The sequence below is a fragment of the Egretta garzetta genome, unplaced genomic scaffold (genome assembly GCF_000687185.1).
Source record: "Egretta garzetta isolate BGI_Z169 unplaced genomic scaffold, ASM68718v1 scaffold16, whole genome shotgun sequence".
NCBI lineage: Eukaryota > Metazoa > Chordata > Aves > Pelecaniformes > Ardeidae > Egretta > Egretta garzetta.
The window spans coordinates 5,308,688-5,328,535 of record NW_009260022.1 but is presented as its reverse complement, the minus strand read 5'-3'; the positions used below and the strand labels follow the sequence as shown (position 1 = coordinate 5,328,535).

The following is a 19,848-nucleotide window of genomic DNA, read 5'->3' as shown; positions in this document are numbered from 1 at the left end:
AGGTTGGAGTGGCAGATTTGGGATTATAGAATCATAGAATGTTTTGGCTTGGAAGGGACCTTTAGGTGTGGCAGACCCTGCAGGAGAGTTCCTGGGGAGAGTCAGGAGGAGGTGGAAGCATGCAGGCAGACCATGATGAAGAGCAAGATGCCAAGAAGGAGGGATGTTCACCACTAAAACAACAGCCAGTTAGCGATTGGGCACCTGAGGTTTGGTGAGTATCAGCCCTGGAGACGGCTCTGGAGAAGCCAGGGCAGGACCCCACAATCCAGGGAAAGCGTTAGAAACACTTCAGCAAAGGGCACGTTCAGTGAATTTGATGAATTGAAACCAGCAAGTGGAGAAGCACAGGATAGTATCGTTCTTTTTTATTTAGCAAGAAATATTAATGTGTCAGAATTTGTTCTTGTTCTGCCTAAAGAAAGAAGTTTAAATGTCAGCGTTTCAAGGAACAAGACAAGATTTCCACTCCTTTACAGTCAGAAATACTGAAAAAAAAAAAATTTCTTACAAGACCAAAAGGGAATCTGGAAAAAGATTATTTTTTGCTCAAACATTTGAACTGTCTTCCCTCCCCTTGCCACCCCCCTATTTTTCCTCAGCAGAAATTTTGACAAATATTTTAAATAGGGGGGTTGGGGGGAATGTTCCTTTGACAAAAAAAAAAAAAGGTGGTGGCTGAAGGGAAGCTTTTTTTTTTCCCCTCTGAAAAAAAAAAAGTTCCGTTAGTCCTGCAGGCATTAAAGCACAGCGTTTTGCTTGAGAATATTAGAATGTGCTTATTCTGGGAAGGAGAAGCTGCCAAAGACCTGGAAAAAAACACAAGGCTGAGGAAGAAAGCCAAGAGGATGTGGGTAGTGCAGGTGGGTAACGGAGGGGAAGGTGTGAAAAATCTCTTTGTGGTGAGAGGGAAAAAAGAAAATGGAGATTACAGCTGCTGGCAGCCTTGTCATCGTTTGCTTTGTAGCAGTCAGCTGGAGCTGTAGGGAGAAGGGGGCTCATGGACACATCGCACCTTGGAAGGGCGCGTGGGAGCGGGTGCGGACAGCACCTGGCATGGCTGGGGGGAGGCAGCGTGCCTCCATTGCACCTCCTCCAGAGATGCTCAGCAGCAGAGGGCTAGAGGCGATTATAAGCCTAGCTTTAGCACAGGCGCGCGCCTGAATTACAAGGTGATTTCAAGAGTGATTTTCCAGACTAACACAGCAATCTACCTTACTGCTGCGGCGCGAGCAGCAAGCGCCAGCCAGGAGGCTGCAGACCTTTCCATAGCCAAAACTGAAACCTGGTCTGAATTGCTGGGTGCTGCTCTGGGTTGTCACTTGTTTGAGGTAAGTGTCACCCGCGATCCAGCTGCTGGCTCAATCAGTGGCGCAGGGGATGCTCGCCACCTCCATCAGGCCACTTTGCATTTTGCTGTTCATCACCAGAGCCCTGCTAGGATGGCACACGCATTTCGTCCAGCTCCTCCTCTCTTCTGCTCCACGCTGATCTGACGGGGCACTGCACGACTGTGAGGTTGCTGCCTGCTCTGGTACCCGCTCAGTAACTGCAGAACCGAGTCACTTAAGCCTAAAGCGTTTTTATTACATTTCACACAAATTTAATTTCTTTATGATCACCAGTTACTGATTTTTTTTTTGTCAGCCTGTCTATTTTATATAGAGGCTCGAAGCCTTTTACGCTGGCTAAAGAAGTAATGACTTTCTCTGCAAAGAATCCTGTGGTTTCCTACAGCAGGAACTTTATCAGAATAAAATCAGAAGCAGCTAATGGTGGCTGCAGGATTTGTAACATGCATGTGAGCCGGGATTGAAAGCAGCATTGGTTTTTTTCTTCCTTAGCTTTGATTTTTTTTCCTGGTTCAGTGGATTCTTGTTTCCATTTACTACATTCATTTGGATTTTCAATATGTAGCATTAGTCTGAAGAGAATAATTTCCTTTTAGAGTTATTCTAAACTGGAAAGCCCTTAAGTGCGTTTGCAATATTTCTGTGTAGCACTGGTATTTTTGCCTGGCAGGACTCCCTCTGCCTGAGGCGAAATCTTGCAGCCCCCTACACGTTTCACACAGTACCTTATGGAGGGGAGGGCAAAGCAGAAGACATTTTAAATTGAGGGGTGAACTCTTGCACGGTCACTGCAAAAGCCTCACCTTGTGGATAAAATCCTGCCCAGATGGAGGGATGCCAGGAGGCGGGAGAAGGGCTGCGACCTGCTATTGCTCCTCTGCCCGACCTGGTCTGGGGACAGACCCGCCCCCCCCCAGACCAGGATCTGCTGCTCCAGATGGCTGGAGATGGAGAGCACCAATTTCCCATAGGCCTGTAAGTCTTGGCAGTTAAATCTTGCTTACGTTTCTTTCTTCCTTTCCTGTGGCGATAAAAGGGAAGATCCCAGCAACTGCATGCGGTGCCTTCGAAGAAGAGGAGTCCTGCCTTCTTTTGACACATTGATGTTGATGTCTGTGAAATAGTTGGGTCATTTGCTGTAATTTTCCTTTCTGCTACTGTCTTCCAGGTGCACACGTTCAGGGGTCCGCACTGGTGTGAATACTGCGCCAACTTTATGTGGGGCCTCATTGCTCAGGGAGTAAAATGTGCAGGTAACAGTCATTCAGTCTTCTTTTCCTAAGACGGGGTCCTAATGTTGTAACTATTTAACATGCTGCCTGCCCCACCATAACACCGCCTGGCAAGGGTCTGATCTGACCCCTGTTAAAATCAAAGAAGGAAATGTATCCACTCGGCCGCTGATGGTTCCAGGTACCGGTTTCACTAATGTCGCTGCAGGGATGCAGAGCACCTCTAAAGTGCTCGCTGAGGGGAAATGATAATTAAGGGTTTATTTTTTATCCCCCTTGCAGAATGGAGGAGAAAACAGATGTGTTGTTAGCTTTGTTTCTTTTATAACACTTGTATGTATCGGTAGGTGTGTGAAACTCACTCAGGGTCTCGATGTGCAAGGTGGGCGACCAGCAAATTTCACACTGCTGCTGTGAAACAGGCGCTCAGGTTAATTCTGCGTATAAGCCAGCAGACTCTCAGTGTGCCATACACCTAAGTTGTGTATTCCACTTGCAAACTTTAAGTGAGAAAAGGGATGATGAATAAGGGATGCATACTGAAACGTTACACAAACATTCAGGTGCTGGTAGAAATGTATTACACGCATGGGTGTCACTGCAGGCATTTCTGGGATAAAGCCTCTCTGAAGTAAAACAATTTGACAGTTTTATTGATGTGATTCTTCTGAAAAGAAGGGACAGTCAGCTTTTTTTCAAAGGCAAAAAGGATCAAACTGATCAAAATAGTTTACTGTATTTAAAAAGTATTTTATGACATTCTTGCAGGCAACCACATTTATAAAAATGGTGCAAAGAAATGTTGATGTATGAAGACCTGCGTATGTTGCCCTGGAAACTGAATTTTCAAGCTAATTTAAGAAAATCTGCTCTGTCTAAAGCTTTCTGAAATCTTGTCTCAAGCAAGTAAGAGGGCTTTTTATCACAGAACTGCAAAATGATGTAAAACTTAAAACAATTTATAGCCAAATGTGATTGAAATATTTTAAAGTCCTTCCCCCATAATTATTTCAATGCAGTATTCTGTCATTATCAATAGGCTCTGCCCTGTCTAGGATGTATTGGAGAGGGCAGCTCTGGTCTAAGTAATGATTATGTAAAACCAGCGTTTTCTTTCTCAGTATTTTCCCCCTACTGCGTATTTAGGGTTGCAGCCGTGTCCTTCGCATCTGAATGAAGATTGTTAGTACTTCTCACTGCTGTTGATTTTGCACAGGGTGTACTGTGCTAGAAGAGAAAGACGAAGCCTGATTTTGTTCTTGAATTGTTTTCTGATTATGGTATTCATTTTTTGATGACACATGAGCCAGTAAGCGTGCCATCTTCCTTCACTATGTGAAGTAGATTCCTCAGTTTTGGCATTTAGGAGAAATACCAAGTATTTTCAGATTTATGTTAAGTAGCTTTGATCCAGAAAATACATAAAAATGAACATTTTTATGTTGAGGCTTGCAATGCTACATGGCACTGTGGAATGAACAGACAATATTGCTTTTAGAATTAAACCCAAAGTGCTTATGATTTTTGTACTGCCTTTTTTTGGTAACTAAAGAGCTGATTTTCTGGGTTTATGCAGATTTTTCTAAATTACGAGTTTCCAAAAACTTCCAAAGTCTGGTTTTCTTTCCTCCTTACGGGGATGGTAATAAGTACTGCATATCTTCTTTTTTTCCTCCTTGCAGTGTAGAGGAACATATGTGTATTAGATGACTTCATAGGTTCAGAAACTATAATTAGGGCTTTCTGTCTTGTGCAAGGTTTCATATCAGTGTCAGTTGCTTCCAGTAATTTCTATGATCTTATTTATATTTTAAAATCCCACGTTGCACAACTGCACTTGCTGGCTGAAGCATAAGCAACACTGATGATCAGCGATGCTCAGGGTCGTTGGGCATGACCAAGCGAGCTGCTGACGCGCAGCGTCATCACTGGGGGGTGAGGAGCCATGCGGTGGGGAGGCCGCTGAGCAGCGCGTCCTCGGCCTGGCAGGTCTGGTCGCTGCAGTGAGCCCTGCGTGGCTTGCTTGGGGTTGAGGAGCAGGAGAGTCGGGCTTTCCCGAGGGCATGGGTTGCAGCTGACCCACCTCGCGTGTCCTTCCCTGGCCGCAAGTTTAGCATTTAGCCACCAGCTGGCCTCAGCTATAGCTGATGGAGAACTGGGGGCTTCCCAGGTGATTTTCTTCTCATAAATTTCATAGAAATCAGTGGCTGGGTGGAGAAGGGGGACTCCAGGCAGAGCCCCACAGAGGTGGGCATGGCAGGACAGGCTCAGCAATCCCCCAGTCTGCCTTGTGCTGGCTTGAACTAAGGGTCCATGTCCCCAGGCAGCAGGGGAGCTGGAGCTGCTGAGGTGAAGGGACGTGTAGGACATCAGTAAGAATACAAATGGGAACTAGGAAAGGAACAGCTATTCACGGTAGGATTTTTTTGCTTTGGGTTTGGTTTTGTCTTCTTGTAGATCAGTGAAGGAGGGCTGGCTCATTGGCATGGCTTAGCCTGCGTTGTGGGGTTTGAGTATTGTTTGGGTTTGTTTGGCTAGATTTTTTAATTTGTTTTAATCCTATGTTGTTTCATACAAACAGTAGAGCTTCTCAGTTTCTTTATGTACCTCATCTGCAGCAGTGTCTACCCGCTCCTGTCAGCTGAGGCTGTACAAGCCATCAGAGCCGGAAGCTGTACAGATCTAGGCATATCAGAGGCAAGTCGGAGGTGCACAGATAAAATGGGGGGGTCTTAGTGTTTTGGTTTTTTTTAAAAAGGCGATCGTTTTGCTTCTGAGCTGAGCCATTTTAATATGGAAACAATGAGGCACAGTAAACAAGGAGCCACATGAGGCCATTGCTTTTCAGAGTAGGTTCGTACTTCAAAAAAAATTACAGCTTTTAGCAGGAGGCAGCCCACTTGCATTCAAATGGGGTTCAATGCCACTCCAGGGAAATCCAGAAGATCTGTTTTGTGGTCTGTATGATCATTTTATTGAAAATACCTATGAGCAAAACTGCACTGATCATATGTAATTTTATACTTTTTAAAGCATTTGCTTTTTATAGCAAACTTGCACATCTCAAGAGGACTCTATTTGCTGTACAAAAGTGGTAAGTTTAACAAATACAAATGGATTGCTGCATGGGCTAACCTCAACCATTCTAAATCCTCTACTCTGCAGAAGCACAAAAACATGCAGGAAGAGAAGTGTGGGACAGTCCAAGACTGGACAACAAAGATAAATGTCATCCATTTCAGAACAGAGGAGGGAGCGAGCAGCAGGAGGAAAAAGTGGAGCTTATTACTAATGGCTGATAGATTACACAAACAAAGCAATCCTTTGAAAAATAATAAACCAGAACCAAACATTCATAGCAGTACACATGCCATAGCAACCAGTGAGGATGCCTTAGCAACTTGAACTGCCTTGACTCATGCTTTGGTGCAGTCCAGCATGACTGAATGTGTCCCTCTCCACCAAAATACAGCCTCGAGCGTGTTCAGTATCTTGTCAGGTGATCGTGATCTTATCATGTGTGATTAACCCCTGGAAGATGGGTTCTATCTAGCTCGTCTTTGTTCAAGTTTCATGGCAGACAAAGGGGGAGGAGTAGGTCTTTTCCCTTCCATAAAGAGGAGAGGTAAATGACAAACCTTGTTTGTCACCTGGAGGGTGGTTATTGGTTGAAGCAAGATGTTGGCTGTCTTCTTGACTGCGGAGGTTTTGGGATTAATGCAAGCCACCAAACATGGGAAGACTTTATTGTCTTTCAAAATTAAGACCTAGGGTGGTGCCCAGGATTTGGATCCTGTAGGAAATGAATTGATGGACTTAGTCTGACTTCTGCTGGTGGTATATCCAGAGCAAAACAGGAATCATTTTTTTTTCCTTAAATTTTATTCCTGAAATTTGGTCTTTATTTCATCAGCTTTCTTAAAGACGGATTTGCTTCCTTAGAGTGAATCCTTATAATAGACATCTGCCCTACTGCCTCAGAGGGTCGTGCTTCCAATTTTTGCATCCTAGCCACAGGCCCTTAAAATTTTTGTGAGATGAAGACTCATCTGTATGCAAGGAATTTGCCTTTTCGGATGGCATGCTTCATCTCCATTGTGCTTTCCTGCAGGCTTTTGCCATAAGTAGAAATGACTGAAGAAGTGTTTGAAATTATAATGCCACCAGCTTGTGTAAACATTGAAGCTCAGCAGAAGCTAATGAAGACGTAAGAGTTTACCCCGGCTCAAAATCCAATGCATGAACTTAAGAAAATGCATTCTTAATTACATTCCTCCTCTGTAAGGCTCCCCTGTGCTCACAGGGCTCATCCCATTGCCCAGAAAGCGTTCAGGAGAGAAACTGTAACAACAGCCGAAGAAAATTTGCAGATAAGCGCCAGGGAGTTGACTGTATGAATGGTACAAACATGTAGCACCCGGTAGCGTTAATGGGGAGCGGTGTGTGTTGTCAGAGAGTAGAGCATGGCACGAGTGCTGCTGTGAGGGCACTGTCGGAGGAGACTTGTCGACAAGCAGCCGAGGAGACTTGGTGAGCTGCCGCCTGTGTCCTGTCCCCTTCCCCAGCCCATCGGGACTGCTTAGGTTACTCTATAACCTGCTCCTTCCTCTCTACCCTTTTGCTGCTTGTTCTGAATAAGTGATCTAATCAGAAGATTTTTTTTGGAACAGGCTGGTTTAAGAGCATTAATTGGCTTGTCTTAAAGGAAAGATTTTTGACTATTTCGCTAGGTATTTTTTGATAGTGTTTTGGGCTGCTCCCTTTAACACCAGGCAGCACCACCCTCCAAGCCTGTACGTGAAGCACCATTTCTGCTGCCTTGATAGATTTGCTCTCAGCTAGCTCAGCCTGCCACCCGTGTAGCCGTTGCCTATCTTTTGTTTCCCTTGGAGCAGGTAACTTCTCTCTGAAGAACTGATAAACTTGCTGCCGAGCGATCCTTGTTGGGGCAATCAGCTGCCGCTGGCAAAGCCCAAGCAACGTTGCTGCCAGCCCTGACTGCAGTAAGCCCCAGGAGTTCATTTCCAGAAAAGCTAACGTACAGTCTCAAAGCAGGATTGTTTTGTGAATTACTGCTGAAGTGTTAAATTTCCTCATTTCATCCGTTTCCTCTCCAGCAATTGAAAAACATACAACTCCCCCATTTCCCTTGCCATTTTCTTTTGCCTTCCTGTTAAATCCCTTGTGTTGGACAGCCCTGTGTTGCTCCACTGGTATGTAAGGATGAAGACAACCACAGAAGAGCCTGCCCATCCTCAGGCATTGGTTGTGCAGGCACAATGCTCGTGCTTTTAGTGCCTGGAAGAACGCCTGATGCTCTTGTGACAGTAACTCAGCAAAGGGGAAGGCAAGGTATGCTTATTGTGGTGCCCACCCTCAAGGTGTTTTGCATGTCTCAGTCATGGTAAGCCCCCATTCTGCCCACACCTGTACCTTAAAAACACATCCCAAGTTTCTTCTGAGATGTGTACCCAGATTCTGCTGGTTTCCCTGACTGTGTAAGGGCACAGACAGTCAGTCCAAAAAGGGAACAAGAGCAAAGCAGAGCCACAGAGGTCAGGGCTGTGGGAAGGGAACTATTTGGAGACCAGACCCTGCCCACCTCAAGCAGGTGGTGATGCTGTTGGAGGAGATGCGCCCTGCCTGACAGTCTGTTCCACCAGCTCAGGATCTAGCGGTGGTCCTGCAAGGAATGAGCTCCAAAATTTTGAAATGCTAATCAGGCAGTGGAGCCTTGCTTCAGAGCCGTTCCCATGGGGAAGCTATTCTGGAGCTATTTATTCTCGAAACTGTAAGTCCTAAAAGTGGCTTTATCTTCAAGCCCACACAGACCTGGAAGCCTTGAGCAAGCCAGCAGCCCGTGAGGGGAGCTGTCGAGGAGGTAGGCAGGTGTCGTGGCAAGAAGCCAGGGAAGTTTCTGAACAAACTGTGGTCTTTCAAAACTTCCATAAAATTCAACCATTGCCACCAAGCGTGTTCTGCTGAAAGAACATTCCACCTGTGTTTTCCAGCCAGCTTTTGGAGGCACAGACATATGTATTCTTTTGATTTGGGATAAGGGGGGGATTGGTTTATTGGATGGGCTTTGTTCTTTTTATTTCATAAGCCCTGATTTGTCTGTACTATTAGGTAATTTTGTTGCCAAGTAACTAGCTGCCCTCTAGAAATTCCTTCCTAAAGAATAATGTACCCTATAGTGCATGATACAGTAGTTTGGGTGATCGCAAGTTTGGGGAAGCATACATGTGTTTGGAAACGATTTTTGCCATGGTGCTGCTTTAATAAAGTGGCTTAAGATTCTGGTGGGACCAAGGCTGCGTCCAGATGTGTGCTGCACATTAAAAAATGACCTGTACGTAAGGCAGTGTAGCAGCTTCAGTGTTGCCATCCAGGCTGAGGAGGAGGAAGAGGGCAGACCTTCATGGCAACCCCTGCCTTCTGCTTGGAAGCACAAAGCGCAGCACACGGGGCCAGCAGGGTTGCTATGTTCATGTGCTTGTTCTCACACGCTGCGTCTGAGGAGTAGAAAACATTGCTTCCTCTGCTACAGAGAAGAGCATTAAATTATTAAAGGAAAGCTGCTAGCTCATCATTGATTTATGAGAGCAAATTCCTTTCTGACCTTTTCACCCTTGCAAAAGTAACAACGCCAATACTTTGTGCTTGTGTAGAACGCGTTGTCTTCGTATGTCAGCTCACCAAAGGCTGATGCAGTGTTGCCCCGTCTGGCAGGAACCGCAGCAGGACCTTGGCAGGACCTGCCCAAGGCAATGCACAGTGCTAGTGCCCCAGCTCCATGCCTACCATGAACCTCCTAAGAATCTTTCAGAACTTTTTGCAGATAACATAAATCTACCTTTTAGCTCTTAAAGCTGCTCCTCAGTGACAAAATGCATAAATTTTCTTTGGGATAATTCAAAAATATCATTAGTGTGATGTATGTAGCATATGGTGCTGTTCCAATGGAGCGTGATCAGCAGCCATGTTAGCCAGTAAATCATAAACCAAAGGAAATCTAAAACTGACTAAAATCAAATCAGCAGTATAACAAAAAGCGACAGCTAAGTATATTTTAGTCTCTGCAAATATTTATAATGTGTGCTCATGGGGTGGTATTAACATACATCCATCTTTTGGCTCCACTCATGCATTAATATGAACACGTTATTTGTTCTTTCAGCCCAGTGGACCAACATCAGTATTAGCTGTTTCTAAAATGTTACCAAACCTTTTTCTAGATACCATAGGAAATTATTATCAAGCTGGTTTTACATTTAATACCCCTCATAGAAGTAATGTCACAGCCCACCTGAACTCCTAGATCAATATGCTGTTGAAGTCAGGGCAGCTTATCACAGATTTTTAAACCTGTCGTCTAAAATGACTTCTTTTTTCCCCCCCCTAAATTTCCAAACTTCCTATAAACTCTTGAGTTTATGACTGCTTTTTTTTGGTCACATTTGGTATATTTGAAAGGTGGCCACATTTTGATAGCACTCTACAAAGGAATCATATGTGTGACTTACAATTCTAGTCCTGACAAATCATCTCTGTGTAAGGTGAAATTCTGATTAACTTCAGTCAGCACAAGTTTTCCTATTGACCTGCAAGAGTTCATGACTGCATCTTCTAAATCTGTCCTGTATTATTATAGGATTTATCAGCAGATACGATGCTTTAGGGGGATTTTTCTTCAGCTCCTCTCCAATTTGTATAGCCAGCCAGCAGATAAGCTCTGATGAACTTCTGTAAGAAATGGATAAGGCTCCTGGTTACTTTAGATCTGGAGTAAAGCTACTAATGCCAACTTAGCTATTCTGGATTTATTTTGATATAACCAAAAGTAAATAGGCCCTGAATTTGAAATCAAATTAATCCTCTTGGTCTTAACGAACCCAGTTAAATCACGAAGCTCATGTGTGAGCAAGGCGAGCTTTAGGCCTAAAGCTTCACCACGTGGCAGCACACGGAGAGATTCAGGGCTTGGCTTTCTTTTTCCTTCCTAGCCCATTCTGAAATAACGGGTTTTGAAGCTTTCATGAAGCATCTGCGATGAGAACAGAGGGCATTTTTATTTAATAATATGCAATTTGCAGCGTAATTCCTGTCTTTTAGTACTAACAAGTAAGCTGAGTACGGAGTAGAAGGTTGGCAGGTTCCCAGGGCTCAGTGGAGAGGAGGGCTGACCTCCTGCCCCTGTGCCTTTCACCTTGTTGGAGTCAGCGAGGCAGATGGGCATCCTTCATCCATGCATGGCTCTGGTTAGCAACTGAGCCAGAGACGAGTGACCAAGACGTGCCAGTGCTGCCTTTCGTGAAGCATCGCTGGCTCCGGAGAGGGGCCCACCTGATAGGCGGCGCGGCGCCAGTGCATTTCAGCTTCTTTGTTGGACAAAAATAACAATTTTTCTGTTGTGAGTTCACTGAAATCTTCTAGAAGTCTCTATTGATGCAGAAGTGCTAAATGAGGTGTTCTCCTACGCTTACTTAAGAGGTAGAGAGCCTTGGTTGTTAGGAGGATGCCACACAGCCTGATAATATTGAACCTAGCGCTCATGCATTTTCTAAGCATTAAGCATCTGAAGTATTTCTAGGTTTTAAATGTTTCTCAGGAGCGTTTGTAAGCCCTTAAGCAGTGGGCTGGTGCGTAAAGTCTAATCAAATGGAAAGGAAGAACAAATGCGAGAGGAGGAAAATTGACTTTTGCATTTGTAATTATTATTCTGATATTAATGAGGTCAGATCCAAAGCCCATTTGAATCTATAGGATTAGCAGTAACACAATTATTTTCAGAAGCAAGGTTTTCACATTGAAAACATCTCTGTAAGTTAGGTATTTTAATTAAATGAAACTTTCTTGTATATAAATATAATTAGGATGATCTCAGTGAATGCGATAATTGTTTTAAGTCAAAGTATAAGATACTTGGAAGCATATTTTTCCTTTTTTGTGTGTGTATTTCAGTCTTAATTATCCTTGGATTCCCAGAAACATAACTCTAGGCTATATTGCTGTCTGTGTGAAGCAGCTAATTTGCACTCACAAAAGCACTCATGAGTCCTCATGAGTGAGACGCTGCCATTCCAGTCTTGTAGGCATCATTTTTGACAGATATACTAGGTTGTTTCACTCATGCTGGAATAGGTGCTTCTTACAGCAATTGTAGGAATTCCAGGTATAATAATTATATTTACATTCATAAATACTATTATCACAAAGTTAGAGTTTCAAAATAAGGGAAAAAAAAAGAATTAAGATTTCCTATGTGGCCTTAATTTCCTTCCCTTATGCGTGTGCTTTAAGATATTGCCTCTAATTATTTGACTGCTTGCTATTTTTACTCCACAACTTCATCCTTATTCTGAAAGCAGAATGGATGGTCCTTGCTTAATAATAGCACCTATTCAGTATTTTTGTCTTCTCGTTGGTGAAAGTGTAGCCATTGCTGTTATTAAGGGCACAGTATTCCAACCTTACACCAAAGACGCGCAATTTCTCCTGTGTATTTCCACAAACACTTAATGAATTTGTTTCTGCAAGACCCAGAGGAGGCACAGACAGCTTCTCCTTCCTATGTTGCAGCTGAAGCACTGAGATACCGAGGGATTCAGGTCGCGTGTTTCCAATGAATTCAGGTTCCCTATTTAAAGCACAGAGGGACCTGATTTCTCAAAGTTCGGACAAAATGTAGCATTGGTGATAGATATTTAAAGCGTAGGTGGAGCTCCCCTTGCCTGCCCTGGCTGGCACGTTCAGAGTTTCTTTGTTCCGCGCCCCAGCACCACAGGCGGGGTAGGTGCTGCGTGTGAACAGGTTGTGTGGTCATGTACCTTCCAACTAGGAGTCTTCCAGCCGTGGGTCAAAGCAAGCCACCGAGGCTGACGAGGGTGGGCCCCCATGGTACCCCAGGCAGTATGGCTTGCTTGCAGGGGGCCGGGGGTCGCATTGCATGGCTTTGCCCGAGGTGGGGTTCGCAACCCAAAGTCACAACCAGGTGGGAAATTGAGCATTCGCAGCTCCCTGTCTTGAGCGTTAACCTCTCCTCGCAAGGAAGGGAGTCGCTCCTGCACAGAAATGGCTAAAGAGAATTCTAGTCAGCCGTTTCATCTGGATCAGGACTGTGTGAGTTTTGACTGATTGAAGGTGACATGCTGGACTTTAATTGCAACCAGAGATTGGATGTGTTACAGAAGACCCTAAGTGACAAAGCTGGTTGCTTTACAGGCCCGTTAAGTAAACAAAGTGCTTTTAGCAGCAGGCTGCAGCTGACTTAGTGGAAATTAAACTTTACCGATGAATTCTGGGGTTTACTGTTTTGGAAAGAACAAAGTCAAATAATAGACAGATACTTGATATTGCAGTGGGTGAGGCAAGTACAGATTTTCATCAAAGCATTGACCCTTCAAGTTCCTACATCCTTTAATTCTGCAGAAATCCAGGGAACTCGGTCTGGCAGCGATGTAGAGGAACGCTTGCAGACCCGGAGTCCTGTTGTACACCGAGTGCACGTCGGAGCATGGCAAATGCCCTGACTGTGAAGTGCCGCCTTTCTCGCCGGTTGCTATTTCTTTGCAAGCACCTGTGAGTCTCCGTTGCAAAACAGGAGGAACGGCAGTGAAAATGGAGTCACTGGGGGCTTCCCTGGGCCCCGGCCAGTGGGGGAGGCTGCCTGATGGTGCCAGCTGCAGCGTGTGCTTAGCTTAACGGGGACAGCACTGCTCTTCCCATCTTCACTGTATGGTGGTTTCAAAGGTTTTTCCCCCCAAGCCCCAAATAGTTTTGGGCAGAACAAACATTTTTCTGTAACCTGATTTCAATTAAGTTGCACTTAAACTAAATCTCATTCTCAGTGTGTTTACAGTAAAGCTGTGGAGTTGTTTGTTTATCTTGTTTTTTTAAAAAAAAAACAACAAATTTTCCTTAAGTCACTTTTAAAGCTAACAGAAGTGTTTTGGTGCCTGCCAACGCGTTGTTTCATAAACACCCTGTGAAATGGCATCAGAACTGCATCTGCTTTTCAGCTCCCCTCCGAGCTGGGGAATGGGCCCTGTCACTACCAACGCTATGCACGGGCTGCCACACCGGGCAAGAGCGTGGGGGTCCCTGAAGCAGTTCAGATCTTGGGGCTGCCTTGCCAACACATGATGCAGAGGGGTTGTAGCCTTCTGAGACCCTGTCCCTACCTTCATGTCCCCCAGGAGGTGTCTAAGGTGGTCTAAGCAGTGTGCCCAGGTGGTCAAGGCGGTCAGCAGCATCGTGGCTTGTATCAGGAATAGTGTGGCCAGCAGGAACAGGGAAGTACTCGGCACCGGTGAGGCCATGCCTCAAATACTGTGTTCAGTTTTGGGCCCCCTCAGTTCACGAAGGACATTGAGGTGCTGGAGCATGTCCAGAAGGTGAGGGGTCTGGAGCACAAATCTCATGAGGAGTGGCTGAGGGAACTGGGGTCGTTTAGTCTGGAGAAGAGGAGGCTGAGGGGAGACCTTATCGCCCTCTACAACTGCCTGACAGGAGGCTGTAGCCAGGTGGGTGTTGGTCTCTTCTCCCAGGTAACAGGCAATAGGACAAGAGGAAATGGCCTCAAGTTGCATCAGGGGAGGCTTGGATTGGATATTAGGAAAAATTTATTTACTGAAAGAGTGGCCAAGCATTGGAACAGGCTGCCCAGAGAGGTGGTGGAGTCACCATCCCTGGAGGTGTTCAGAAAAAGTGTAGATGTACTTTGGGACATGGTTTAGTAGGCATGGTGGTGGTGGGTTGACAGTTGGACTTGATGATCTTGGAGGTCTTTTCCAACCTTAGTGATTCTATGATTCTGAGTGCCACAGTCCAGCACTACATTAAAACTGTAAGCGTGAGGAAATCAGCTACTTGGGAAGAAAGTTTAGATCGTAATTGCAGAATATGTCATAGTGGTGGGGAACGTAGTTGACCCTTGGATTGTGATTCAAAAAAACATATGGAAAGTTTGTCACTTTGTGTTAAATCTAGGGATATTGTCTTGGGTAGAAGATCTGTCTTACTTCAGGTCTGTCCCTACCTCGTGCATTTGATGGTTAGGAGGTCTCAACAGAAGTAGTAGTCGTGAGATCAGGTCAGATCCTGCAGGAGCCATATGTACTCTGCAGTACTGACCTCGGGACACACATTTTCACCAAACACCAGCCTAACTGTCTTTTTGTTTTTCTCTCAGATTGTGGTTTAAATGTGCACAAGCAATGTTCCAAGATGGTCCCAAATGACTGCAAGCCAGACCTGAAGCATGTCAAAAAAGTGTACAGCTGCGACCTTACAACGCTAGTAAAAGCACACTTCACGAAGAGACCAATGGTAGTAGACATGTGCATTAGGGAAATCGAATCTAGAGGTAAGGCAGAGTTAATGGACTTGCGTTGCTTTACTGATAATCCGTTTAGATTGATCTGGGTCATCTGGGTTTCTGCTGAATGTATGATTGCTCAAAACAGATTTGCACAAGACATTTTATGACTGCCAATTACTCCGCACAGCTAATATTACACTTTGCATTATTTCATGGTTCATACCCATTTACATTTTTTATAGATTCTGCTAGAAATTGCTTAATGGACAATTACTGCTTTATAGTTATATATTGGCACCTATCTTTTCCTGCAATATTTTTACTAAAAAAATGAAGTGAATGTGCTAAAAAAAGGCCGTTGGTATTGATGAGTTCCCCATCACTAGTTCCCCTAGCTCGCACTGAGTAGTATCCTTTTCTTGAATTCGAGTATTTGGTTTTATTCTGAAATAACAACTGAACATCAAGTATGCTAATCTTGGTTATTTTTAAATTGGTTGTAATTGGTCTAATATGATTCTTCAGCTCTGAAATTGTTGGTATAAACATAATTTAGTGCTGATAAAGCAAGGCAGCTAATGCAAGGGTCAGGGTTAAAAGGCCAGGATAAGATTTATTCCGAAAGAAGAGCCTGATGAGGCTTTTAAAACGTGCCCACTTGTTTTGCCTTAAATGAAGAACCCAGCTCGGGAAGAACTGGGTGGAAGGAAACTGCAAAATTAAGACTAATTTTTAATCTTGTTAAAATGTTCATTGCAGGTCTTAATTCCGAAGGACTATACAGGGTCTCAGGATTTAGTGATCTTATCGAAGATGTCAAAATGGCATTTGACAGAGGTACAGTCTTTTGCAGCATGCTGGAACTTTGTGCTGATGTGGTAAATGCACAGGATATTTTCTGCCCAGCCCCTGTCCATCTCATGCTCCAGTGCATCGGTGGGCTGGAGCCGTCCGGCGGCTGTGCTAGCAGAAGGGGAGCCTCCCCGGCAGAAAAGCCTTATCAGCTTCACTTTGGCCTTTATTACCAAAATCTACTTTTCTCCTTCCAGCAGTATCTGTGCTTCAGTAATGATGTGTACGGGAAAGGACAAAGCTTGCTGAACTACTGCCCTAGTTTGCAAGTAAAACTGTGCTCAGGGGGGTGGGGGAGGGATAGAGGGCGAGTGGTGAAGTGCCTTAAGAGGGCTGCGCAACTTAAATCCATCTTTCTGGATGAAAGCTCAAAAATAATAAGATGAACACAACAGTGCACGCAAATTTTGAATTGCTACAGTCTAAAAGAAGGTCAGTGAGAACAAACTCTTCTGTCTGAGAAAAGGCAGTGGGAAAATTACAGGGTTTCCAGCTACAGTCTCCCTACCCCAGAAGAAATGAAGGCCAAAATCCATGCTGGAAACTCTCTCTCCTGTTTTTCTGGAGGACTGGACCTATTCAGACAACATCTGCCTCCTCTGCAGCGTTAGCAGGGTGGGGATGTGCTGGAGAAGCCAAGTTCTGGATCCATGTCCACTGCGGTCAGGAGTAGGTAGTATGCTGTAGCTAAATGGTGAACACATGTTTTTCCTAGAAAATGAGGAGGCTGTGGACTTAAGTTGGTTTTCTTTCTTTTGCTTTTTTTCCCAGGCTCCCCTGATTTCTCACTCAGTGATGACAAACGTGTTGTTTGGCAACGCAGTGGGTTCAGAAATAGCTAAACTTCCACACGTTTCTACACGATAGATACTGCTAGATCAGGCAGGCAGGTTTTTTCCCAAAAAAACCCTGCATTTTTTATACTCACTTGAAACGAAGAAAGGATAGGTCTCTTTATAATAAATACCTGAGGTTTTCACCCTGAAATGAACTTCACAGCCCAGTAACTCTCTGGTTTGCTTATAGAAACCAAAATCTGTAGTTGTGTCCCTTTTAACAATGTTTGCTTAAGTGAGTTATTCTTTTTCTTTTGAATGCTGTTTTACACCGGTTTACAGTTCCAAGGCTTTAATGCCTGTGCCTTCTCCACACAGATGGGGAAAAAGCTGATATTTCTGTGAATATGTATGAAGATATCAATATTATCACTGGTGCACTTAAACTGTACTTCAGGGATTTGCCAATTCCACTCATCACGTATGATGCCTACCCAAAGTTTATAGAGTCTGCAAGTAAGTATAATGCATTTCCCTCCTAGTTTTCATTCTCATCCTTTTCTTCTCCTTTTTGCGTAGTACTTGCCTATTGGGTTAGTAGCTGCCCCATCAGCTCTTACCCTGCATGCCCTGTTCAGTGAGGATTGCAGGACTAAATATGCACATTACGGCGTGACCCTGTGGTGCTACGTGATCATGGTTACATTTTTCTTTGCCTTTGTCGTCAGGAACGCTTCCTTTTCATCACACATTACGGATTGCATCGCTACATCACTTTTTATGTCTTGCATGAATCCCTAGCACTTGACGGTGGCATTTAAAGTCCGTTGGGTTTGCGTTGCCAGAAAGAACATGATTTATGAAAATGATTAGAAATAAATAATCTGTTTCTAGGGGTGTCACTTCTGAGTGTTTTTAGAAGTGCTCATGCTAAGGCCACCGTCAAGGCCGTCCTCGCAGACAGTGAGTCTGCAAGCGCAGCAGTAAGCCTGGCTGGAACATCTCTCCCAAGCGTCCTGGCTGCCTGAAGCGTCTCTGCAATGTAGGAGTCGCGCCAAACACACCTGGAAAGGTGTGACGTAGCCGTGGGCAGAAAACAAGGGCTGGATGCTGGGCTTACCGCTCCTCTGGAGAAGGCTCTTTCCAAGTAGTACGGACGCAGCCAAAGATGCCGATGGCAAAGTTCCCGGTACCTTCTGCTGTCCAGGGGTTGCACCTGTAGATTATTTGTGTGAAACTAGTCCGGTCAACAAGTATTGCCAGGGGATTATTTTTTTTTAGTAGGCTGCTGGGAATCTTTCGGTGGATTGCAGTTTGCTTTGGGGAAGTTTTCTTTGTCCAAAACCAATCACATTCTGACTGTGCTCGGAGCACCTCTTTGGACAGGCAAATCTTCCGCTATGAGGCTTGGATAGGTTGTGGAAATCAGTGATCCAGCAGAGCTGTGAGACCCTATCTCCTCTGCAGGCCATCACTCTTGGCCTTCTGTGCATGAACTCTGGCTGTACCTGTGGTGACGCCTGAACTTCTGCCTTTCAGAAACCACCGATCCGGATGAACAGTTGGAAATTCTCCATGAGGCGCTGAAACTGCTGCCGCCTGCACACTGTGAAACATTACGGTATCTCATGGCACATCTGAAGAGGTAGGTGGGTTAGCTGGAGAGAACTCTAAGCCAAACTCCTTTTTAGCAAAGACTATGTCAGGACCTCCAGAAAGGTCTGGGCAGGGCCCACCAAATCCTGGAGATGTACTGCAGCAGGGAATGATAGTCTACACAACAGTGAATACCCAAACACTGGGGTTTATCCCGCTTAAGGCATTCACAAAGTACTTGAAGGACAGAAGTCAAAGAACCACAGTTTTGAAGCACAGAAATCACCTGCCTAACAAATTCGCACTACATTTAAGGTTACAGTGAATATTTATGGCAAAAAAAAAGCCTTTAGTACCCCTAGAAGTAATAAGTCACTCCCTGGGCAAGGTAATAATACGGCTTAATAGCTATAGATCGGTGTCTTTTTCTGCTAAGTCTTGTCTAACCTTGTCATTGCTGACACCCTAAAAAAAGATGACAGACACTAGGCTTGAGCTGCTACCGATTAGGCACAGCGTTAATTTGCCCTCCAGCCACACATCTGGTGAGGTCTGCCAGTCATTCCTCATCGGCATGGAGCCCCTCGTTCCACCCTGCCCACCTTCTCCAAAACAGAGGAGCACAAATTCTGTCTGAGGTTTCTCCTTCTCCCCCAGGTAGGACTGAAGTTGGTCAGTAGGCTGAAAAATTTTGAGAGTGATGGATGAATATCCAGTACAGCAGCACAGGTTCTATTTTTTTCAGGAAAGTAGGGAAAAAAAATCCATGTGGCATGTTAGGGTATCCTTTTTAGTTTCTCAGGTAACATGAACTTACTGTCAATACATAAGAATCATTCCCTTTCCTTAGGAAAACATTTTATTTTAAGTTCTTTTCTATTTATTTTCCTTTTAAAGTTCTACAAGTAGGAACATGTCGGCTCTGCTGAGTGCCTCAGGCAAAATTCAGCTACAGGGTTTCTGCCTGATTTGTCCATTTCTTTCAGTGACATTTCTAATGGATGTTTTAGAACAGACACAGGGATGAGAGACTTGGGAACAAAAAACCCCACCTTACTGCCTGTGAAGTGTGAAGTTAATTTTTCCTTACCCTGTTGAAGAGTAGCTGTTGCTGCTCTAGTTAGCAAGTTGCTTTTGCACATCGTATTTCTGGTATAGGTGAACAATAAGGTAGAAGGGTGACAAAATTCACTCCTTTTTAAACTGCCTTTTAATACATTTGCTAAAAAGAGCTGTGGTGCTCAACGGGCTGTTGTCTTGCTGCTGAATTCAGGGAATCAGGCACAGCTCCTTTATCTGGAGTAATTACAAACCGAAGACACAGCAGCTTGGAAGCATCAGTCTGATGTGTTTCAAAATAAAAATGAAGGCCGAAGGGAAAAAAAAAAAAGGAAGAAAAATCTTGAACTTTTGTTTTATGTACCAAAGGATTTCTTTGTGCAACACAAGATGGTGCCACAGTGGTGAAAAGAGAAATAATTTAGCCAGACTCTTCTGTTGCTGTCCCTGGATTCTTAGTTGTTTCTGAGAATCCTTACGGATTCTTTAAACCATAGTGTGTATTAAAACATCTGTGCAATCTGGTTTGGTTTCCTTGAGTGAGGCAATTCACTGGGATAAACCAAGGCAGAAGCGCAGGCTTCGAGGCACGTTTCTGCCTGCTGTGCCCGTGGCAGTGGGTGGCAGCGATGGGTGCGCTGGGTGTCGGGGTGCCCCCG

At 44.6% G+C, this 19,848-nt stretch overlaps 1 protein-coding gene across 1 annotated transcript in view; it reads left to right on the top strand.

Moving 5' to 3' along the window:
* Positions 1-19,848, top strand: part of CHN1 (chimerin 1) — a 32,486-nt gene that overhangs the window by 10,948 nt on the left and 1,690 nt on the right. The window contains exons 2-6 of the mRNA XM_035896234.1: positions 2,521-2,605; positions 14,778-14,951; positions 15,666-15,743; positions 16,913-17,050; positions 18,074-18,179. Coding sequence (XP_035752127.1) covers positions 2,521-2,605; positions 14,778-14,951; positions 15,666-15,743; positions 16,913-17,050; positions 18,074-18,179 — 581 coding nt within the window. The remainder of the gene's footprint in view (positions 1-2,520; positions 2,606-14,777; positions 14,952-15,665; positions 15,744-16,912; positions 17,051-18,073; positions 18,180-19,848) is intronic.